We start from the raw sequence: 17,519 nt of genomic DNA on the forward strand, positions 1-17,519 counted from the left end.
TGAGGGGATACTTTCCTTCTTTGAAACTTCTGAAAGACTCCAGTGATAGCCTAACATTTACTCTCTAAGCGAAGACGTCTCAAAATATTTGTCATTATAATTTGTAAAGCTTCCATGTAACTTTAGAATATGAAGACTGAGGACAATATATTTGCTTCTATTTGCCTTTGCTTAATTTATTTTATTTTATATTTATTTGTAGGCTATTTATTTTCTTTATCGAATTTTGTTCTATTTAATTGTGTTCAATTCTGTTCTGCACATGAGTCTCCCATCAAGAGATTTTGTAAATTGTGCTTTGTAAATAAGTGTGTTTCATAAAAATAAAATAAAAACAGGTGCTTAAACATTACATTGTGATGGCCGCAGTAAGCAAAGTTTTTGATACATGTCTTTAGCTCATATATTTTTCTTGTTTCTGTCTTGCTGCCCTGGCAAGATGAATTTGGTATTAATTGAATTTGAATTTAGAAAGCAATGAGAAATAGTACTTACAGACAGAATTAACCTTGTGTAGCCTACTACAAAACAACCTAGACTGACACAGGGAAATGTGATCAGTAATACGGAGCTTATAAGCCCTGGAAACTCTCTCTAGGTGGTAAAAACATATTGCAGAAACAAAGTGCCAGACTGGTTAGATGGGAATGTGAAACAATAGTGACATCTCATTTGACGGAGTTAACTAGTGTGTTGTCCATGTTTGTGATTAGTTACACCATTAAATGAACTTATTCCCATGTTTATCTTGAGAGAAGTTCACTTTAATGTATGAGGTTAAGCATTGTAATTATTCAAATGCAGAATTCAAAATTAATTATTTTGTAATTAATAAACTAAATTAATATATACATTGTTGGTTTAACTTAACAAAGTAAGTTAGCCTAGTTGGTAAGTTAATGAGTTAATTCAATGAAGGAGATTGGTTTATTACATAGAAATTCAAAATAGGCATTTGTTATCTGAACCACATTAATTAGCCTGGCTTTAGTATATTTAATATATGTATGTATGTATGTATACAATATGTGTATATATATATATATATATTGTATGTATATGTATAAACAGAATTAGTAGACTATTACTGAAGTCACTGCTGTATTTTTGTCATCATCATCACTCCTTGTCTGTGATGGTTTCTATGGAAACGCGGTGGCGCGAGGCGGGGTTCGCGAATTCAACACCGGTCTCGCGCTCTGCCATGATCAATCTCGTGCATGACAGCTATTGTCCTCGCGCATGAAACGCAACACCTGCACGACTAAACTAAAGCGACAGAAGAAAGCATGACAGATAAGGGTAACATCCGAAACGTAAGTATGATGACGATTATTTTATAGTTTCTCAGCCACTAAGACTGTAAATTGTGTTGAAACAGTGACGTATAGGGTGAGCTGAAATATATTAGACCACGCTGATTACTGTGATATAATCGACTAAAACGATAAATGATGCGACTCTGTAATCTGCATAAATAAACTGTAAACTGAGAAAGGGTTGAAGAATGGTCTGAGAACCTTTTCTTTTCCTTGTCTCGCAGCACTGGTTTTAAGAAATCGTGTTGATTTTAAATCAGTACATTATTCTGATTTTGCCTGGCCTGAATAGCATCAAATGTTTGAATGACTGTAAAACACTATTCCTGCAGGAGGAGGACTATGTTGGAGAGATCAAAGGGGGTCTACGGCCGACCATGAGGCTGATAGTGATGGGTATTGTTCACAAGCAGCCAAAAAGGTTGGTATATCAGACACACCTGTCTGTCTGTCTGTCTGTCTGTCTCTCTCTCTCTCTCTCTCTCTCTGTGTGTGTGTGTGTGTGTGTGTGTGTGTGTGTGTGTGTGTGTGTGTTTCTTGTGTTTATTTATTAACTGTCACATCGCGCATCCCGAATGACTCGGTTCATTGAGAACGAGACGCGCCTTCAGTGCGTTTACACAATGAGCCAGTTGTATCGGGGATTCAACCAGAAGAAAACATGGGTGCCAACCGTGAATACACAAGGAATCAAGTGTTTTGTATTACATGGCTGTGTGTTATGTTGCATTTTATGCAATATATTATACTTTACTGTATAGAATATAATAATAATTATGTAGGCCTATATATATATATATATATATATATATATATATATAAAACATTTTAAATAAAACATGTCATGAGAAGGGAATTATGGCAGGAAAAAAATTTCTCCACAAATTAAGGTAATTTATACTTTTTACTTATACTTATCATCTATGATATGATGTTTAAGGAACCTTATAATGGTTAGAACCTTATAACGGTAATTACATATCAATTATAAAAAAAAAAATTCAATCTTAACTTTTTTATATATAGTGCAATACATGTGGTTTTACATATAGTGCAATACATGTGGTTTTCCAGCTGTTGTTGTCCACTTCTGTTTTGCCAGTGTGGGAAAGGTTCAATTCCCATGAAGGCTTAGCTGCCCAGATCTAGAAAAAAAAAAAAAAAAGATTTCTGAGAATTCTGGCCATATTTGGCAAGGGTTCTTTCTCTTCTTTTCTATTTACAAAAAAAAAAAAACTGCACTAAAATTAAACTGTGACGGCACTTACGTATTGTTGTCCTACTGTTAGTACTGCTTCTATTGTTCTGATTTGTAAGTTGCTTTGGATAAAAGCGTCTGCTAAATGAATAAATGTAAATGCAATTGACTCGGTCTGTTAAAATGATGTTTGTTCTTAAACCTGCAAAATCCAATGTTAAAAATCCCCAAATGTTTTTTTGTTTTGTTTTTTTTCAACTGTCTCTTTAGTATGATGGTGTTAGTGTCATGCCAGCCTAAAGGAGAGGGGGATGAGGAAATCGAGGGTGATGTGGGTCTGGAGTTAAAGGTGAACTTTTCAGAAAAGGCTGTGCATCGTAACGCTCGCCTCTCAGGACAGTGGGGCACTTCAGAGACGGCCCTGTCTTTCTTTCCCTTTGCTCCAGGAGAGCCTTTTAAGGTAGAGACTAGAGTGTGTGTTTGGAGGGTGTGATCACATCTGATGAAGCCTTTGGTAATGTCATACCTTTCTGTCACAATAATGTTATTTCCTTCTCTATCTCTCCCAGATGGAGATTGTGTGCGAGCACCAGCAGTTCCGTATTCTGGTGGATGGGCAACCGTTATGTGGTTTTTCTCACAGATTGACTCAGCTAGCATCTCTCACTGCTCTTAGAGTTCACGGAGACCTACAGCTCACCAAAGTGGCTTGAAAAAGAGAGGAATTGTCTGCCATTATGACAGACTAATCAATGAAGCAACTAAACTAAGGTTTTATAACCCAGAGCGTACTGTACACGATTGTTGTAAAGTTCCAGAACTCCATCAGATCATTTGAAATCTTTACAACTCATTTCAGTTGGATCTGTGTTTGTTTTGGTAAAGGCTAATTAGCGATTTTCTTTTTACATTTTCTCTAGTTATTTTTATTTGCAGTGGAAAATGAGCCTGTTCATTTTAAAAGATGATTGTGTGTTTGTTTGGACATATTTGTAGATGTGCAACCAGCTGTAGTCTACAAAACAGTGGCGTTCTAAATTAAAATTAAGAATTAAATAACTAGCTCAGAACGAAGATAGTTTTTAAAACACATAATGTACTACCTTTTTTGTTTGCTTTGTGATTAGATATATTAGTTAGCTTATTTGGCTCTTTGATACAGAAGCGAAAGTGCCTTCATTTGTTCCATTAGATGCACTTATACGTATAGAAGACTTTAGGTGTGCTGTAGCAGTTATTGGTGTTCAAATTAATTTGTATTTACATTTACACATTTGGAAGATGCTTGTATCCAAAGCAACTTGCATTGCATTCAAATTATACATTTGATCAGTTCATGCATTCCCTGGGAATTGAACTCTTTGAGCTGCAGGAATGTATCAACAACAACATGCTTTTGTTTGACTGTCTGAAAAATTAGTTAACAACAGAATAACTAAGATAATAGTTTTTCTGTTAATCTTTTCCTCATGTGAATGTACCGCATAACAGTTTAAAGCATTCATAACTGACACCTGAATGTTCACTTTAAAATGCAGTTCGCTGCAATTTAATTGGTTTGAGGAAAAAGGACTCAAAGTCCATCTGAAGCCTGTACTTGGTGCTGTCAATCTAAACACTTAATGCTGCAAATGAAGCATATATAAAAAACTTGAATGATTAGGTTCATAGCAAGGTTTACTTGAATATCTGTTAACACCTAATAATTGCAATATGTACTGTAAACACAGTAAACTTTTCTTAAAGAACTTTTAAGAACATCTGATTATTGGATTTATGTGTGTGTCCTTGTATGGTTTATGAGGACAGAAATGTGCATTATGACATGGGTATTACAATGTAAACGTGGTTTACGAGGATACTTTCTCAAACCAAATGGCTAATTAAAAAAACATGGAAAAAATGCTGAAAGTTTTCGGTGATGTGTAGACTTATTGTAGCCTGAGGGGATACAATATACAGTTTTTACTGTATAAAAATCATTATATCTATGGAATGCCCTCATAACACATGAAAACACGTGTTTTTCGGCATTTGAGAGAGAAACATTCACAGGCACAGTGTGTGTGTGTGTGTTTAAACCATAGCAACAAATCAACAGGCTTATGCAAGACATGAAGTCAGTTCTGTTAACTAACAACGTTTTAGACAAACGGAAGGCAGGTAAAAACATGTTAACGGTTCACAACAAAACTGCAGGCATGACAATTATTCAAATACATTTTTTTTGGACAAAATCTGACCTAAAAAACAAATTCACTTATCATCATTTACACTTTCATAGTACATTCACTGAATGTATAAGCTTTACCACATTCAAATATATCAAACATTAACTCATGCACGAAATGTAGACTTTATCAGGGGCACTGAAATCTTGGAAAATCTGAATTATATTAAAATATTCTATGCTAATTAGAATTAGGTCTCATGCTGTGCCCCAATTATATTATTAATTGTATAATTATTGATTAATAATTATTATAATAATTATTATATTATAATTATAATATAATAATTATTTGTATTATTCATATTTTTTATCAGCTGTATAACACTTGTATTTTATTTAGTTTGCACTTTGCACATACTCAACATTAAAATATATAATTAGCTAACAATACCAATACTAACACTGTTAACAATAGCAATGAAGATAATACCAAAAATGACCTATAAGTGTTACTGTGATGTAACACTTAGTGCGATGTGTAGCATAATTAAGTCACTTTTCTAATAGCTTGTATCCAGTCCATCCTCTCCTCGTGTGTTGGAGACTGGATGTAATAGTGTGTCTCCATCTGAGTGATGATTTTAAAGAGGTTCCCCTGGACTTTACCTTTAACACCTGCAGATTACAAGAAAGTGGCCATTAGTTTCTGTGTTTACAGTATTTATCTGTAAATATTGCTGCTACCAAGTCAACAAGACCTTACAGAGAGTCTTCCCTTAATTCTAATTAATATGTGTGATTATTTTGTAAATATTAATTTGTGGTATCAGGCAATCATCACACCTTAGAGACTTTCATAGAAGAGGCAAAAGTCTGACTCACCTGGCGGTGTGCCGTTATCATCGAGGGCAGACACCAGACAGCCACGCAAAGATATACTGCCAACCGGAGTGATGTCATCCTGAGAAAGGTGGCCATCAGGAAGTAAACAAGTCAGTACAAAAATAAACATCACATGATTTCTTTAGACTCTAGCATCTATGTACTTGTAAGTCTGTAAAACTGCACATCAGTGTTCTTCTCACCTTGCTGGGGTCATAGTAGTGCAGGAAACCAGGCTCCGCCCTCAGAATAAACAATCTTACTTTCCAGTTCTTCACCTTGTGCCCCTGACACACAGATAAACAGGTGAGTGAACACGCAGACCGCTAGCATCACAAATAAGTAGCCTAGTTCACTTCAAAACCTCCACCTGTTTGAGCAGGTAACCTCTCTTCACCACCTTTCCACTCAGCTCCACCGCAGACCGAGACTTTTCTGATTTCACACTGCCTCGCTTCTGGAAGCTTTGGGACTGTTTGAGAAATCAACTTATATTTATATCTAGTATCTAATATGATAACAAAAAAGTTGAGTAAGAATAAATCAAAAAGAAAGATTTGGAACTTACAAAGCAGTAGAGTGCAGTGGAGTCATCGAGGAACTGTTCTCCTAGAGCAGCGTTACGGAGAGCGTCCGCACTCCTGATCCCGACGGGCCGTAGGGAGGCTTCCTCAAGCAGCGCAGAGGCTAATGTTACTGACTCGACACGGGTCAAAGCCAGCCTATTAAACACAAGCCAATCCACCACTGCTGAGCCTGCACACACAAACATTCAAATATGAAACACTTCCGATCTTTGATATCAGAGCAACAGCACTGGATCGTGTTTGCATGTTCCAGGCAGACTGACAGTACTATGTGTTAGTGACAAATGACTTTTTCTGCAACGGTATCGCTGGTAGGTTGCGACAAGTGACTGTTTTCAAGAGAATCATTTACACAACGTATTTGTTCAAAGAGTGATTTTTTCAGGAACGGAAACAAAACAAAGAAACTGTCGATATTATGTCTAAAAGGTAGGTGAACCTGATTTCACCTAGTAAAATGTTCCTGGAACAACATTCCAATCATTCAATCAGATGTGAAAGATAGGTTTAGGGATAATGTCAAGTTTAGTCTTATAACCATATTTTAGAGGTTTCTACACATCATGTGACACTGAAGATTGGAGTAATGGCTTTAAAGATTGCCATCACAGCAATAAGTAACATTTTAAAAGATATTAAGATAAAAAAAAAAAAGTTATTCAGCTGAAAATATTGCTGTTTTACTGAATTTATGATCACACAAATGCAGGTGAGCATGAAAGTGTTCTTTCAAAAACATTCTTACCAACTCTTGAGCAGCAGTGTAAATAAACATTAACATTAGCGAGAGAGATTGTAATTATTTGAATAATGCACATTCATGCTTTAATGTGTGCTTTTGATTGCCTGACCTGAGAAACAGTTGGTGTAAGAGCTGGCCTGCTCAACATGACTGCTTAGCCGGATACCAGTGTGCACATCATACATGGAGTCCACCACCTGACTGATAAACAGATATACGTTTAGACATGGAGTTGCACACACATATTCACATATATTGACATAATGCACACATATTTACCTGAGGTTGACATTGTGAAGCTGGAGTGACGTAGATCCTTTAATATGTGATGGGGAGGGGGTCTGTGCATCACGTGGGTTAAGCTTCTGTACTGCTCCACCAATCGCTGATGCCCATTCGTCACGTTCCTCCCTCATGCAAGCCTCCAGAAAGTGCTCATCTGCAGTGTTGGTCAGCAGCTTCATCACCAACTACAGGGTGTAAAATGTGGTTAATATGACAACAGTTTTCAGTCACGCCCTAAACAAACATTTTAAATTGTTGGTGATAAATGCAGAACTTTTTGTATCAGAAGAATGTAAAGGAAATCGCCACAAACATGACAAACTCCATCACTCTGAAGCTGGCATTGACTGCAGCTCTTGAATATAAATCAAAGACATTGCAAAGATCTACTGGGGAAAATAAAATCTGTGTTCCTGACATGCCAGTGCTTGTGAGCAATGCAAAAAGAAATAATGAAAGGCTGTGAACATTTAAAGCACTGAGACACTCCCAGTGTTTGGTTTAGTGTTCAAGGTGTAATTTGAACTAGACCACTGATAAGCCAGGATAATTCCTGCATATTAGACTGCATATTACCAAATTAATGCTGAAATTAAATAATAATGTTAATAATGTCTGTAGAATAGTTGAGAGCAGAGTTGGGGGTAGCGCATTACAAGTAGTTCGGAGTATATCTGGAGTTATGTAATCGGAGTTATGTAATCCGATTAGTAAATGCAAACTCAAAATATTACGCAAACCAAAAATGTAAATGTGTTAAATAAACACAAATATACTTTATATATTTAATCTCACTTTATTAACCAATGTCTTTGCTGCTGACCTTCAATGATCCAATTCAACCATACTAATAAGCAAAAATAGTTCACATTTGTTTATTTATTATTATTATTATTATTTTATTTTATTTATTTATTTTTTGCTAAGAAAGCATGTTAAAATTTCTGCTGCTTCATATTCTTCTGCAATCCAGAATGGCAGCACAAAAAGCTTTATTTGAGCTGCGGCTGGTAGGCTATTCTGTAGTTAGGTGTGAATTTGAATTTCTTTCAGCCAGCTTTTGTTGTGTAACGGCCTTTACATTTTCCAAAAATATATCTTTTTTTTTGTTATTATTAACAGAAAAAAGCCCAGATAAGACTAACTAACTAACTTAGGCTAACTTTATTTTACAAGTTACTTTAAAAATTAACTTTCCCAAACACTGCTTGAGAGTAGCAGCTAGAATTCTGTGTGCAAACAATCTTTAAAACACAAAATATCGCTTTGTTGTAAAATTGAACTACAGTAGCCTACACACTACACACAAAATAAATAAAAACAAAGTCGAATACTTTAACTGTTCTCACTTACCGGTCTGTTTTCGTACTCCAGGCAAGGACAGGTGATTTTGCAGTTACTCAAATGTATCGTCCCTCGATGGCAGGAATCCCGTTTGCCGCCTTCATACTTATAATACATAAGTTTGTCCGATTTAAGAACAAACCAACGAACTTTCCAATTCTGAACCACGTGGCCCTAAAAACGAAAATCATTTGTTAATAATCCAGTAAAGTAGCCTAGCAATTAATTTGACATATGGATAAAAAGTCCAAAAGAGTCGCTCACCCTTTTCACCAAAAAACCTTCTTTAAGGATGCCGTTATCTGACTCAGTGCCCATGTTAACTCCACCAGAGTAGATTCACTAAGTCTAAGCAAGCGCTTCAGGTGTTTTATAGCTGCCGCAGAAATTCCTTGTGATGTGAGTCATTGGGCGCAATCCCATTCCCTATCGGCGCCCCCTGATCACTGAGCAAGGAAACTTTACCTGGGTGTGTTATTAGTGAGAATTAAATTCATTAAACATTAGATAGGCCTACATTATTAAATAATGCGGACTTGTAAAGTTTGATGAAAGCACTATAGAATCAAATCAGTATGATTATTTTAGATCATACAATTTACAGACAATTCTACACAAACAGGAAATTCATAGCCACAGGGCAGAGTTTCCACGACTGACGCAGTCAGACTGAGTCATTTCTCAGGTAAGATTCAATTCAGTGACCGGATGTTTGTTGCTATGGTAGTGCAATTTTGAGATGGAAATAACTGAAAATGTAATCTTAGCGTATTTATCTTATGGGGGCATATTGCATTACACGGACTGTAAAGAAAACTAGGCTATCACTGACTATTATACAGGGGCTACACTTAAAAGCAAACGTTCTTTATTTGGCATATGATAGCTTTAACGTTCATGGAACCTTAATTTCCATTTCACAAAAGGGCTCTTTAATTTGGAAAAATGTTGTTAGATTTTAAAATGTTCTTCAAAAACTGTTAATTTAAAGTTTTTTTGGGGAACCAAAAATGTAGACATCTCTTTCGATCTGTGATAGCCTACTTTTGGAACCTTTATTTTTGTGTATACAAAAATTGAGAGTGTATACAAAACAAACTAAACACATTCTTTATTTACAAAAATAAACTGTCAGGGCCTATTTCGACATGGCTAAAACTGGAATTTGCCAGCTGGCAGACTGAGCCGAGACAATCTTACACAATTATGTGTGTTGATCATATAAAAAATCACCGGCCATGTTCCTACATGAACTGTGGAAAGTTGGTAAACTAATGACGGGAACACGGCCAAACTTTTATGTTCACTCACTTCTACTGCAGAGCACTAGATGGTGATCTCGCACCGCAATTGTGTAGGACTAGTAGACTTGTGTGGTGCTGTGTATGGTTGTTTTCTGTTGTTTGTGGGAGAATGATCTGAAAATGAAATCGTCTCATGAAGTAGGCTAGCCTAAAATAAATTATATGGCAATTTCACTAAATTTTATTTTAGATGTCTCAGAACACATGGCTATACCAGAAAGTGGTGTATCTATCCCCTTACACTAACCGTATCCCTAGAAAACTTTCTGCATTTTTACATTTTCAAAAAACATGACAGTATATGATTTATAAGCTGTTTTCCACTTGGGGACCAAAATATTTCCACACAAGGACAAGGATTTCGGATATTGCCATCTGTGTGTGGTCATTTTGTCTCCATAATGTGGGTTTTACCACTGAGGCCACACACACACACAAACACACACAGACACACGTTGGGGTTCCATATTTTATGTGGACTTTCCATAGATATAATGCTTTTTATACTGTACAACTGTATTCTATCCCCATCATAGAAAACATTCTGCATCTTTACATTTAACAACAACAACAACAACAAAAGTAACATGTCAGAAAAGAGCTGTGGTGATGTCATCAATATCATGCACCCACATCACCTTTTTGAGCTCACGGGAGAAGTGGCATGTTACAGTGAGCAAAATTGTACATTTTATGTCCAATGAAAATTTTCTGAAAAGTAATTTTTAGAAGTAAAACCATTTTTATTAGGATAATTTTTTCCTAGCAATCATTGTATAGTACATACAGTTATTTGTCTTGCATAATATAAAGTACAAACCCAAAACAGTTAGCTAAGTTATGGCTGTTATCCCTGGGCTGGGGATAGTTGTAACAGTTCATTAAAAATGTTACAACCAACCCCTTATGATAATTCCAGTGATCAATCACCAGTTAAGACAAAATAGAGACTCGAGTTTTTGTGGCACATTGAGGGATTTATGTGGTATATGTTTCCATCATAGTTTATGCACATGTCTTCTTATCGGATAAACATTTTGTGCACATATGATTTTTTGGGGGCACATTTTAAGAATATGCGCATCTTGGTGTTTCCATACTGCATTTTTTTATGTGGTATCCCAAAATCCACATAAAATAGATGGATGGCAACATAGCCAAACTGTTATGTGACAGGTATACAGCATGCGTACACAAAAACACAATTGTTTTGGGCAAATTTTTAAGTCCTTAAAAAAATACAATAAAATGTTTTTTGTTACCTTTACTTACTCAGAACCGCAGAATTTAGATTGTGTGCACTGTGCATCCTATTTCCGAAAATTACCTCTCTCAGTGTTACATTATCCCCAAATAGTGTTACAACTCACTAGTGGGGTAGGTTGTAACAGCAGAGTAATATTTGTAGAAGACAAATGTGGCTACCATGTATCAAATTTTGAGAGATATAGCAAACAACCACTAAGTTTCCGATGCTCAAACAAAAGGTGTTTACTTTCATCCCAGGTCTCCCCCTATATGTTGATTAGGGTACTAATACTATGATTACTTCAGAAAATGTTGAACATATCAACCTATCAATTTATAATTTTTTTAATAAGCGCAGCTCATATTTTATTGTCATTGTTAAAGAGTTTGTTGGAGAGGTATTAATGCAGATGTGTACATTTGTAATTTGAAGAAGTTTGTGAGGATTTAAGATCCTAGAAACTGAACTAAAATCCCGGAGCTGCTGATCCAGTTTTAATTGAAACACACTGGACACTCATAGGCACACAGCTCTCGTGGTCACAGCTGTTTGCGTGTGAGTGCCAAAGAGAAGGAAATAACATTCCTGCCATATTGACTTTCTTCTATTGATTTTAATTTTATTTTTATTTATTTTGTTTGACTTTTGCAGCTAAGGGTGTTTTATGTTCTCTATTGCATGGACCATTTTTAGTAATTGATTGTATGGTTGCTATGATACGAAACTTAACATAAATACCTTCACACACAAAGATCAGCTGCAGGGTGCGGGGGGTGTGTCTTCAGAAATATCCATTAACACTGTTCAAACAGCCATCCCAAAAGTTATGACGTAAATGAAATCACACCCGGATGTAGAAGAACCTGTTAAAAACCTTTAAAAGAGCCGCACAATCAGAGAAGTAAAGGAGCGCAAACACTCAGACCCACACAAACATCCTTTTTCTGTTTATAGTGTTTCCTCTGGGTTTGGAGAACAATGCCAATAAATTACCATATACTGTAATCAAGTCATAGTACAGTTGTCAAATCATATAAAACATAAATGAAAGTGTCTTTTATGAACTACTCACACAAAGTCCCATGGCAATTTCATACAACGGATTCTTTACAAGCAATTTTATCTCTTTTTTTATTTCTGTAACATCAGGATGCCAGACTGCGATCAAACAATATTTGTGTATGCGGCTATGCGCACAAAATTACAGTCGAGAAAAACAAAACATATGCTTTTTAAAATATCTGCCTTACATAATATCACTTGTCCACTAAACTACAGCATTACTGTTACAGTGGAGGCTCCCGCTCCGCCTCCTCTCCGCCACCAGAGGGAGCCTTCACCGGAGTATTGATCATTGGACATAAACTCAAATTCCCATCATACCTCTTACCTGGGACTGATTGCGTCACACACCTGCACCGCATTAGCACACACACATAAAAGCCACCTTCATACACACACTGTTGCGAAGTCTTGATTTGCCCCGGTGATCATTTCTGAGCGTTATTCCCTGTTTCTGGTTTTCTGGTTTTGACTTTGGACTGTTGGATTATTCTACGAGTGTTATCTGCCTGGCCTGATCTTGGACTGTCTTTGGATTGTGATTCTTGCTGCCTGTCCCGAACTCTGCCTGTTATCTGGATTATCCCTTTGCTCTGCCTGTATTGCTCTGTCTGCCTCGTCTTGACCCTGCCTGTACGACTCTGTTTATAATAAAGCTGCAAATGGATTCTTCCGTGTCCCGTGAGTCCTTACAGAAGACTTCGCCACCAACTAATCCAGCAGCCGTCATGCAACTGACCTCCGAACTCACCTCTCAAGCTTCACGCCTAGATCTACACCATCAACAGCTCAGCCATCTGACTACTCTCACCGAGCAGCTCGTACAGGGAATGCAGGAGCTTCGTATCGCTGTGGGTACCGCGCCTCAAACGCCAACTACACCACCACCACCACCGAGTGCGCTTCCCACTACTGTGAGTACTACAGTCAATCCACGACTCGCTTTCCCTGACAAATTTGATGGTTCTCCAACCAAATGCAAAGGGTTCCTGTTACAGTGTACACTCTTTGTGGAGCAACAACCCGCATTATACTCCAGTCATGGGAGTCGCATCGCATTTGTTTGCTCTCTCCTTACCGGCAGAGCACTAGAATGGGCCACGGCTGTCTGGAAACCAGAGGGCAACACGTTTTCTTCATTCCAAGAGTTTATCAATCAGTTTCGTCAAGTATTTGAACATACCACGGAGAAGGGTGATGCAGGCGATCAACTTTTAAACCTCACTCAGGGAAAAGAAACTGCTGCGGATTACGCCCTCACTTTTCGCACGCTAGCTGCTCAAACGAACTGGGTGGAGGATACTTTGAAGACCCTTTTCAGGAGAGGACTTACCAATGAACTGCAATCTGAATTAGCCTGTCGAGATGAGGGGAGAACTTTGAATGAATATATCACTCTGGCCATTCAAGTCGATAATCTGATGCGATCCAGACGTAAGCCCCGGTTACCAGTTCAATCCTCACTCGTAGCCACTAACCATCCCGAACCCATGCAACTGGGACTCACTCACATCTCGCCAGAGGAACGCGAACGTCGAATTCAACATCGGCTTTGTATGTACTGCGGTCAATCTGGACACATGAAGCTCTCCTGTCCTGTTCGACCCTCCAATCATAACCAGTCGGTGAGTGCCCGAGATAAATCCCACAATCCTGTTACCAGTTTCACACTGCCAGTCCGTTTAACCATTTATGATCAATCCATTGACACTTCTGCTTTCATTGACTCTGGAGCTGCGGGAAATTTCATATCACAAACATTTGCTGAACAACACAACATCCAACTAAAACCGTGTCCTTCTTCATTGACAGTGGAGGCGCTAGATGGACATCCCATCGGAGAGGGGAAAATTCAGCGCGTCACGGAGAATGTTCAATTGCACATTGGATCTCTTCACTCTGAAAATATCCAGTTCTATGTCATTCACGCTCCACATCACTCCATCATTCTGGGTCATCCTTGGCTACAAACTCACAACCCTCACATTTCTTGGAAGGAAGGTCAAATCATTCGCTGGGGTGAAGCATGTAATAACCGCTGTCTATCCAAAGTCATTCGTGTCTGCAATCCCGAATCAGAATCTGACACTTCAACACCCGAGCCGAAAGATTTGCCTTCTGTTTATGTGGATTTGAAGGAAGCCTTCAGCAAGGAAAAAGCCGCACAACTCCCCGAACACAGATCAACGGATTGTGCCATAGAGTTAATTCCCGGTGCCACACCTCCCAGAGGAAGAATTTTCCCTTTGTCAAAACCAGAATCTGAGTCTATGAAACAGTATATAGAAGAGGAACTCGGAAAGGGCTTCATTCGACCCTCCACCTCACCAGCAGCCGCTGGGTTTTTCTTTGTAAAGAAAAAAGATGGGGGACTCAGACCCTGCATTGATTACAGAGGCTTGAATGAAATCACTGTCAAATATCGATATCCACTACCGCTGGTCCCTGCCGCCTTAGAACAACTCCGTCAGGCCAAATATTACACCAAACTCGATCTACGCAATGCCTACAACTTGATTCGCATACGAGAGGGTGATGAGTGGAAAACTGCCTTTTCCACCACTAGTGGGCACTATGAATATCTCGTCATGCCTTTCGGATTGTCCAACAGTCCTTCTGTCTTCCAGGCCTTCATGAATGATGTGTTCCGTGATATGCTGGACAAGTGGGTGATTGTATACATTGACGACATTCTGATCTACTCCAATTCACTAGAAGAGCATATTCAACATGTCCGGTCTGTACTTCAACGTCTGATTCAGTTTCACCTCTATGCTAAAATGGAAAAATGTGAATTCCACCAAACCAGCATCTCTTTCCTCGGATACGTCATCAGTCAAGAAGGGGTCGCCATGGATGAAAAGAAGGTGAGGGGTGTAGTAGACTGGCCATTACCACAAACCATAAAAGAACTACAAAGATTCCTGGGATTTGCAAATTTCTACCGGAGATTTATCAGAAACTTCAGCCTCATAGCCGCCCCTTTAACAGCCTTAACCAAACGTCACAACCATCGCATATCCTGGAACCCCGAAGCCCAACAAGCTTTTCACGACTTGAAGAGTCGTTTCACTACCGCACCTATCCTGCATCATCCGGATCCTGAACGACAATTCATTGTTGAAGTCGATGCTTCAAATACAGGGGTGGGGGCTATACTATCACAACGCCAGGGAGACCCAGCCAAGATGTACCCATGTGCGTTCTTCTCTCGCAAACTCTCTCCAGCTGAACGTAATTACGATGTGGGAAACCGGGAATTGTTGGCCATGAAGTTGGCCTTGGAAGAGTGGCGTCATTGGTTGGAGGGAGCAGCAGAACCGTTTGTCATTCTTACAGACCACAAAAATCTGGAATACCTCAGATCGGCTAAACGTCTCAACCCACGTCAGGCCAGATGGGCACTGTTCTTCACCAGATTCAATTTCACGGTTACCTACCGCCCAGGAACCAAAAACACCAAAGCCGACGCTCTCTCTCGACAATCTGAAGAAGCTGCCCAGAACCACAATCCCGAGAATATACTGGATGAGAAATTGTTAGTTGCTCCTGTCCAATGGGATATTATGACCGAGATCCAGCAGACCAATCGTCAAACTCCCATTCCTGCAGAATGTCCAGCCAACCTCCTCTATGTACCAGAAACCTTTCGAGCCCGTCTCCTAGATCAAGTTCATTCAAGTCCCAGCTCGGGTCATCCAGGTATCACTGCCACGGTTCAGCTTCTACAAAATCGTTTCTGGTGGCCCACACTTACCCCAGATACCATTAACCACATTCACAACTGTTCTCTCTGTCAGACCTCAAAATCACCACGAAAACTCCCTGCTGGTCTACTATGTCCTCTTCCAACCCCACAACGACCATGGTCCCACATCGCAGTAGATTTCATCACCGATCTTCCCAACTCACAAGGTTACACCACCATTCTCACCATAGTGGATCGATTTTCAAAAGCTTGTCGACTAGTTCCTCTCACCAAGCTCCCCACAGCCTTCGAAACTGCCGAACTCCTATGTAATCAAGTCTTCAGATTCTATGGGTTACCTGAAGACATCGTGTCCGATAGGGGACCGCAGTTCACGTCCCGAGTTTGGACCGCGTTCTTCAAGAATCTTAACGTGAACATTAGCCTCACCTCCGGGTACCATCCACAGTCCAACGGACAAACTGAACGTTTAAATCAAGATGTAATCCGCTTTCTACGAACCTACTGTCAACAGCATCAACAGGATTGGAGCAGATACCTGTTCTGGGCTGAATATGCTCAAAATTCTCTGGTAAAACCTGCAACTGGCATCACACCCTTCAAATGTATCCTCGGTTTCCAACCTCCTCTCTTCCCCTGGTCCGGCGAACCCACAGAACTACCATCTGTCACCGAATGGCTACACAAGAGCGAAGAGGTCTGGGATCAGGCACATACTCACCTAAGGCACGCCGTCAGACGTCAAGAACATCAGGCCAATCGTCACCGTCGCCCCGCTCCAGAATACCAGATCGGCCAATGGGTTTGGCTGTCCACCAGAGACCTAAGACTCAGACTTCCATGTCGCAAACTCAGTCCCAGGTATGTTGGTCCCTTCCAAATTATTAGACAGATTTCACCAGTTTCATTCCGATTAGACCTGCCCGCTAACTACCGTATTTCCCCTACTTTTCATGTTTCTCTGCTGAAACCTGCTGGTGGTCCGAGGGGAGAAGCGGAGGGAGGGACCGCTTCTCAGAGCCCTCCACCCATTCTGGTCGATGGCGAGGAGGCGTACCGGGTACATAAGTTACTGGACTCCAGGCGTCGGGGTAACAATCTTCAGTATCTGGTCGACTGGGAGGGGTACGGTCCGGAGGAGCAGTCCTGGGTCAGTTCAAGAGATATCCTGGACCCCACTCTCACGGAAGAGTTCCATAGGACTTACCCGGAGAAACCGGCCCCTCGACCCCGTGGTAGACCCCGACGACAATTGCCTCCTCGCGTCAGGAGCCGCTCGCAGGGGGGGGGCTCTGTTACAGTGGAGGCTCCCGCTCCGCCTCCTCTCCGCCACCAGAGGGAGCCTTCACCGGAGTATTGATCATTGGACATAAACTCAAATTCCCATCATACCTCTTACCTGGGACTGATTGCGTCACACACCTGCACCGCATTAGCACACACACATAAAAGCCACCTTCATACACACACTGTTGCGAAGTCTTGATTTGCCCCGGTGATCATTTCTGAGCGTTATTCCCTGTTTCTGGTTTTCTGGTTTTGACTTTGGACTGTTGGATTATTCTACGAGTGTTATCTGCCTGGCCTGATCTTGGACTGTCTTTGGATTGTGATTCTTGCTGCCTGTCCCGAACTCTGCCTGTTATCTGGATTATCCCTTTGCTC

General features: G+C 39.7%; 2 protein-coding genes across 2 annotated transcripts; one reads left to right on the forward strand and one right to left on the reverse strand.

Moving 5' to 3' along the window:
* Positions 1-1,164: 1,164 nt before the first annotated feature.
* LOC120479311 (galectin-related protein B) lies at positions 1,165-4,269 on the forward strand. The gene is made up of 4 exons (XM_039671616.2): positions 1,165-1,316; positions 1,652-1,740; positions 2,788-2,977; positions 3,087-4,269. The coding sequence occupies exons 1-4, from the start codon at positions 1,290-1,292 to the stop codon at positions 3,228-3,230; spliced, it is 450 nt and encodes a 149-aa protein (XP_039527550.1). The 5' UTR covers positions 1,165-1,289; the 3' UTR covers positions 3,231-4,269.
* A 138-nt stretch (positions 4,270-4,407) lies between these two features.
* plek2 (pleckstrin 2) lies at positions 4,408-8,910 on the reverse strand. Its single transcript, XM_039671615.2, has 9 exons — positions 8,795-8,910; positions 8,540-8,704; positions 7,181-7,371; positions 7,011-7,102; positions 6,141-6,328; positions 5,943-6,044; positions 5,776-5,859; positions 5,573-5,651; positions 4,408-5,365 (listed from the first exon to the last, which is right to left on the reverse strand). Exons 1-9 carry the CDS (start codon positions 8,846-8,848, stop codon positions 5,238-5,240), a joined length of 1,083 nt encoding a protein of 360 aa, XP_039527549.2. The 5' UTR covers positions 8,849-8,910; the 3' UTR covers positions 4,408-5,237.
* Positions 8,911-17,519: the final 8,609 nt, after the last annotated feature.

This window comes from Pimephales promelas, chromosome 11 (assembly GCF_988280905.1).
Source record: "Pimephales promelas chromosome 11, fPimPro1.hap1.1, whole genome shotgun sequence".
Classification (NCBI taxonomy): Eukaryota; Metazoa; Chordata; class Actinopteri; order Cypriniformes; family Leuciscidae; genus Pimephales; species Pimephales promelas.

What these genes read in the sequence shown, in the direction of transcription:
- LOC120479311 (XM_039671616.2), top strand. Translation starts at nt 1,290, where the DNA reads ATGACAGATAAGGGTAACATCCGAAAC. An exon ending in GTTCACAAGCAGCCAAAAAG is followed by an intron (nt 1,741 to 2,787) that starts GTTGGTATATCA and finishes CTGTCTCTTTAG; the next exon opens with TATGATGGTGTTAGTGTCAT. An exon ending in CTCCAGGAGAGCCTTTTAAG is followed by an intron (nt 2,978 to 3,086) that starts GTAGAGACTAGA and finishes TATCTCTCCCAG; the next exon opens with ATGGAGATTGTGTGCGAGCA.
- plek2 (XM_039671615.2), bottom strand. Translation starts at nt 8,848, where the DNA reads ATGGGCACTGAGTCAGATAACGGCATCCTTAAAGAAGGTTTTTTGGTG. An exon ending in GAGGTTACCTGCTCAAACAG is followed by an intron (nt 5,860 to 5,942) that starts GTGGAGGTTTTG and finishes TCTGTGTGTCAG; the next exon opens with GGGCACAAGGTGAAGAACTG. An exon ending in ACTACTATGACCCCAGCAAG is followed by an intron (nt 5,652 to 5,775) that starts GTGAGAAGAACA and finishes CACCTTTCTCAG; the next exon opens with GATGACATCACTCCGGTTGG.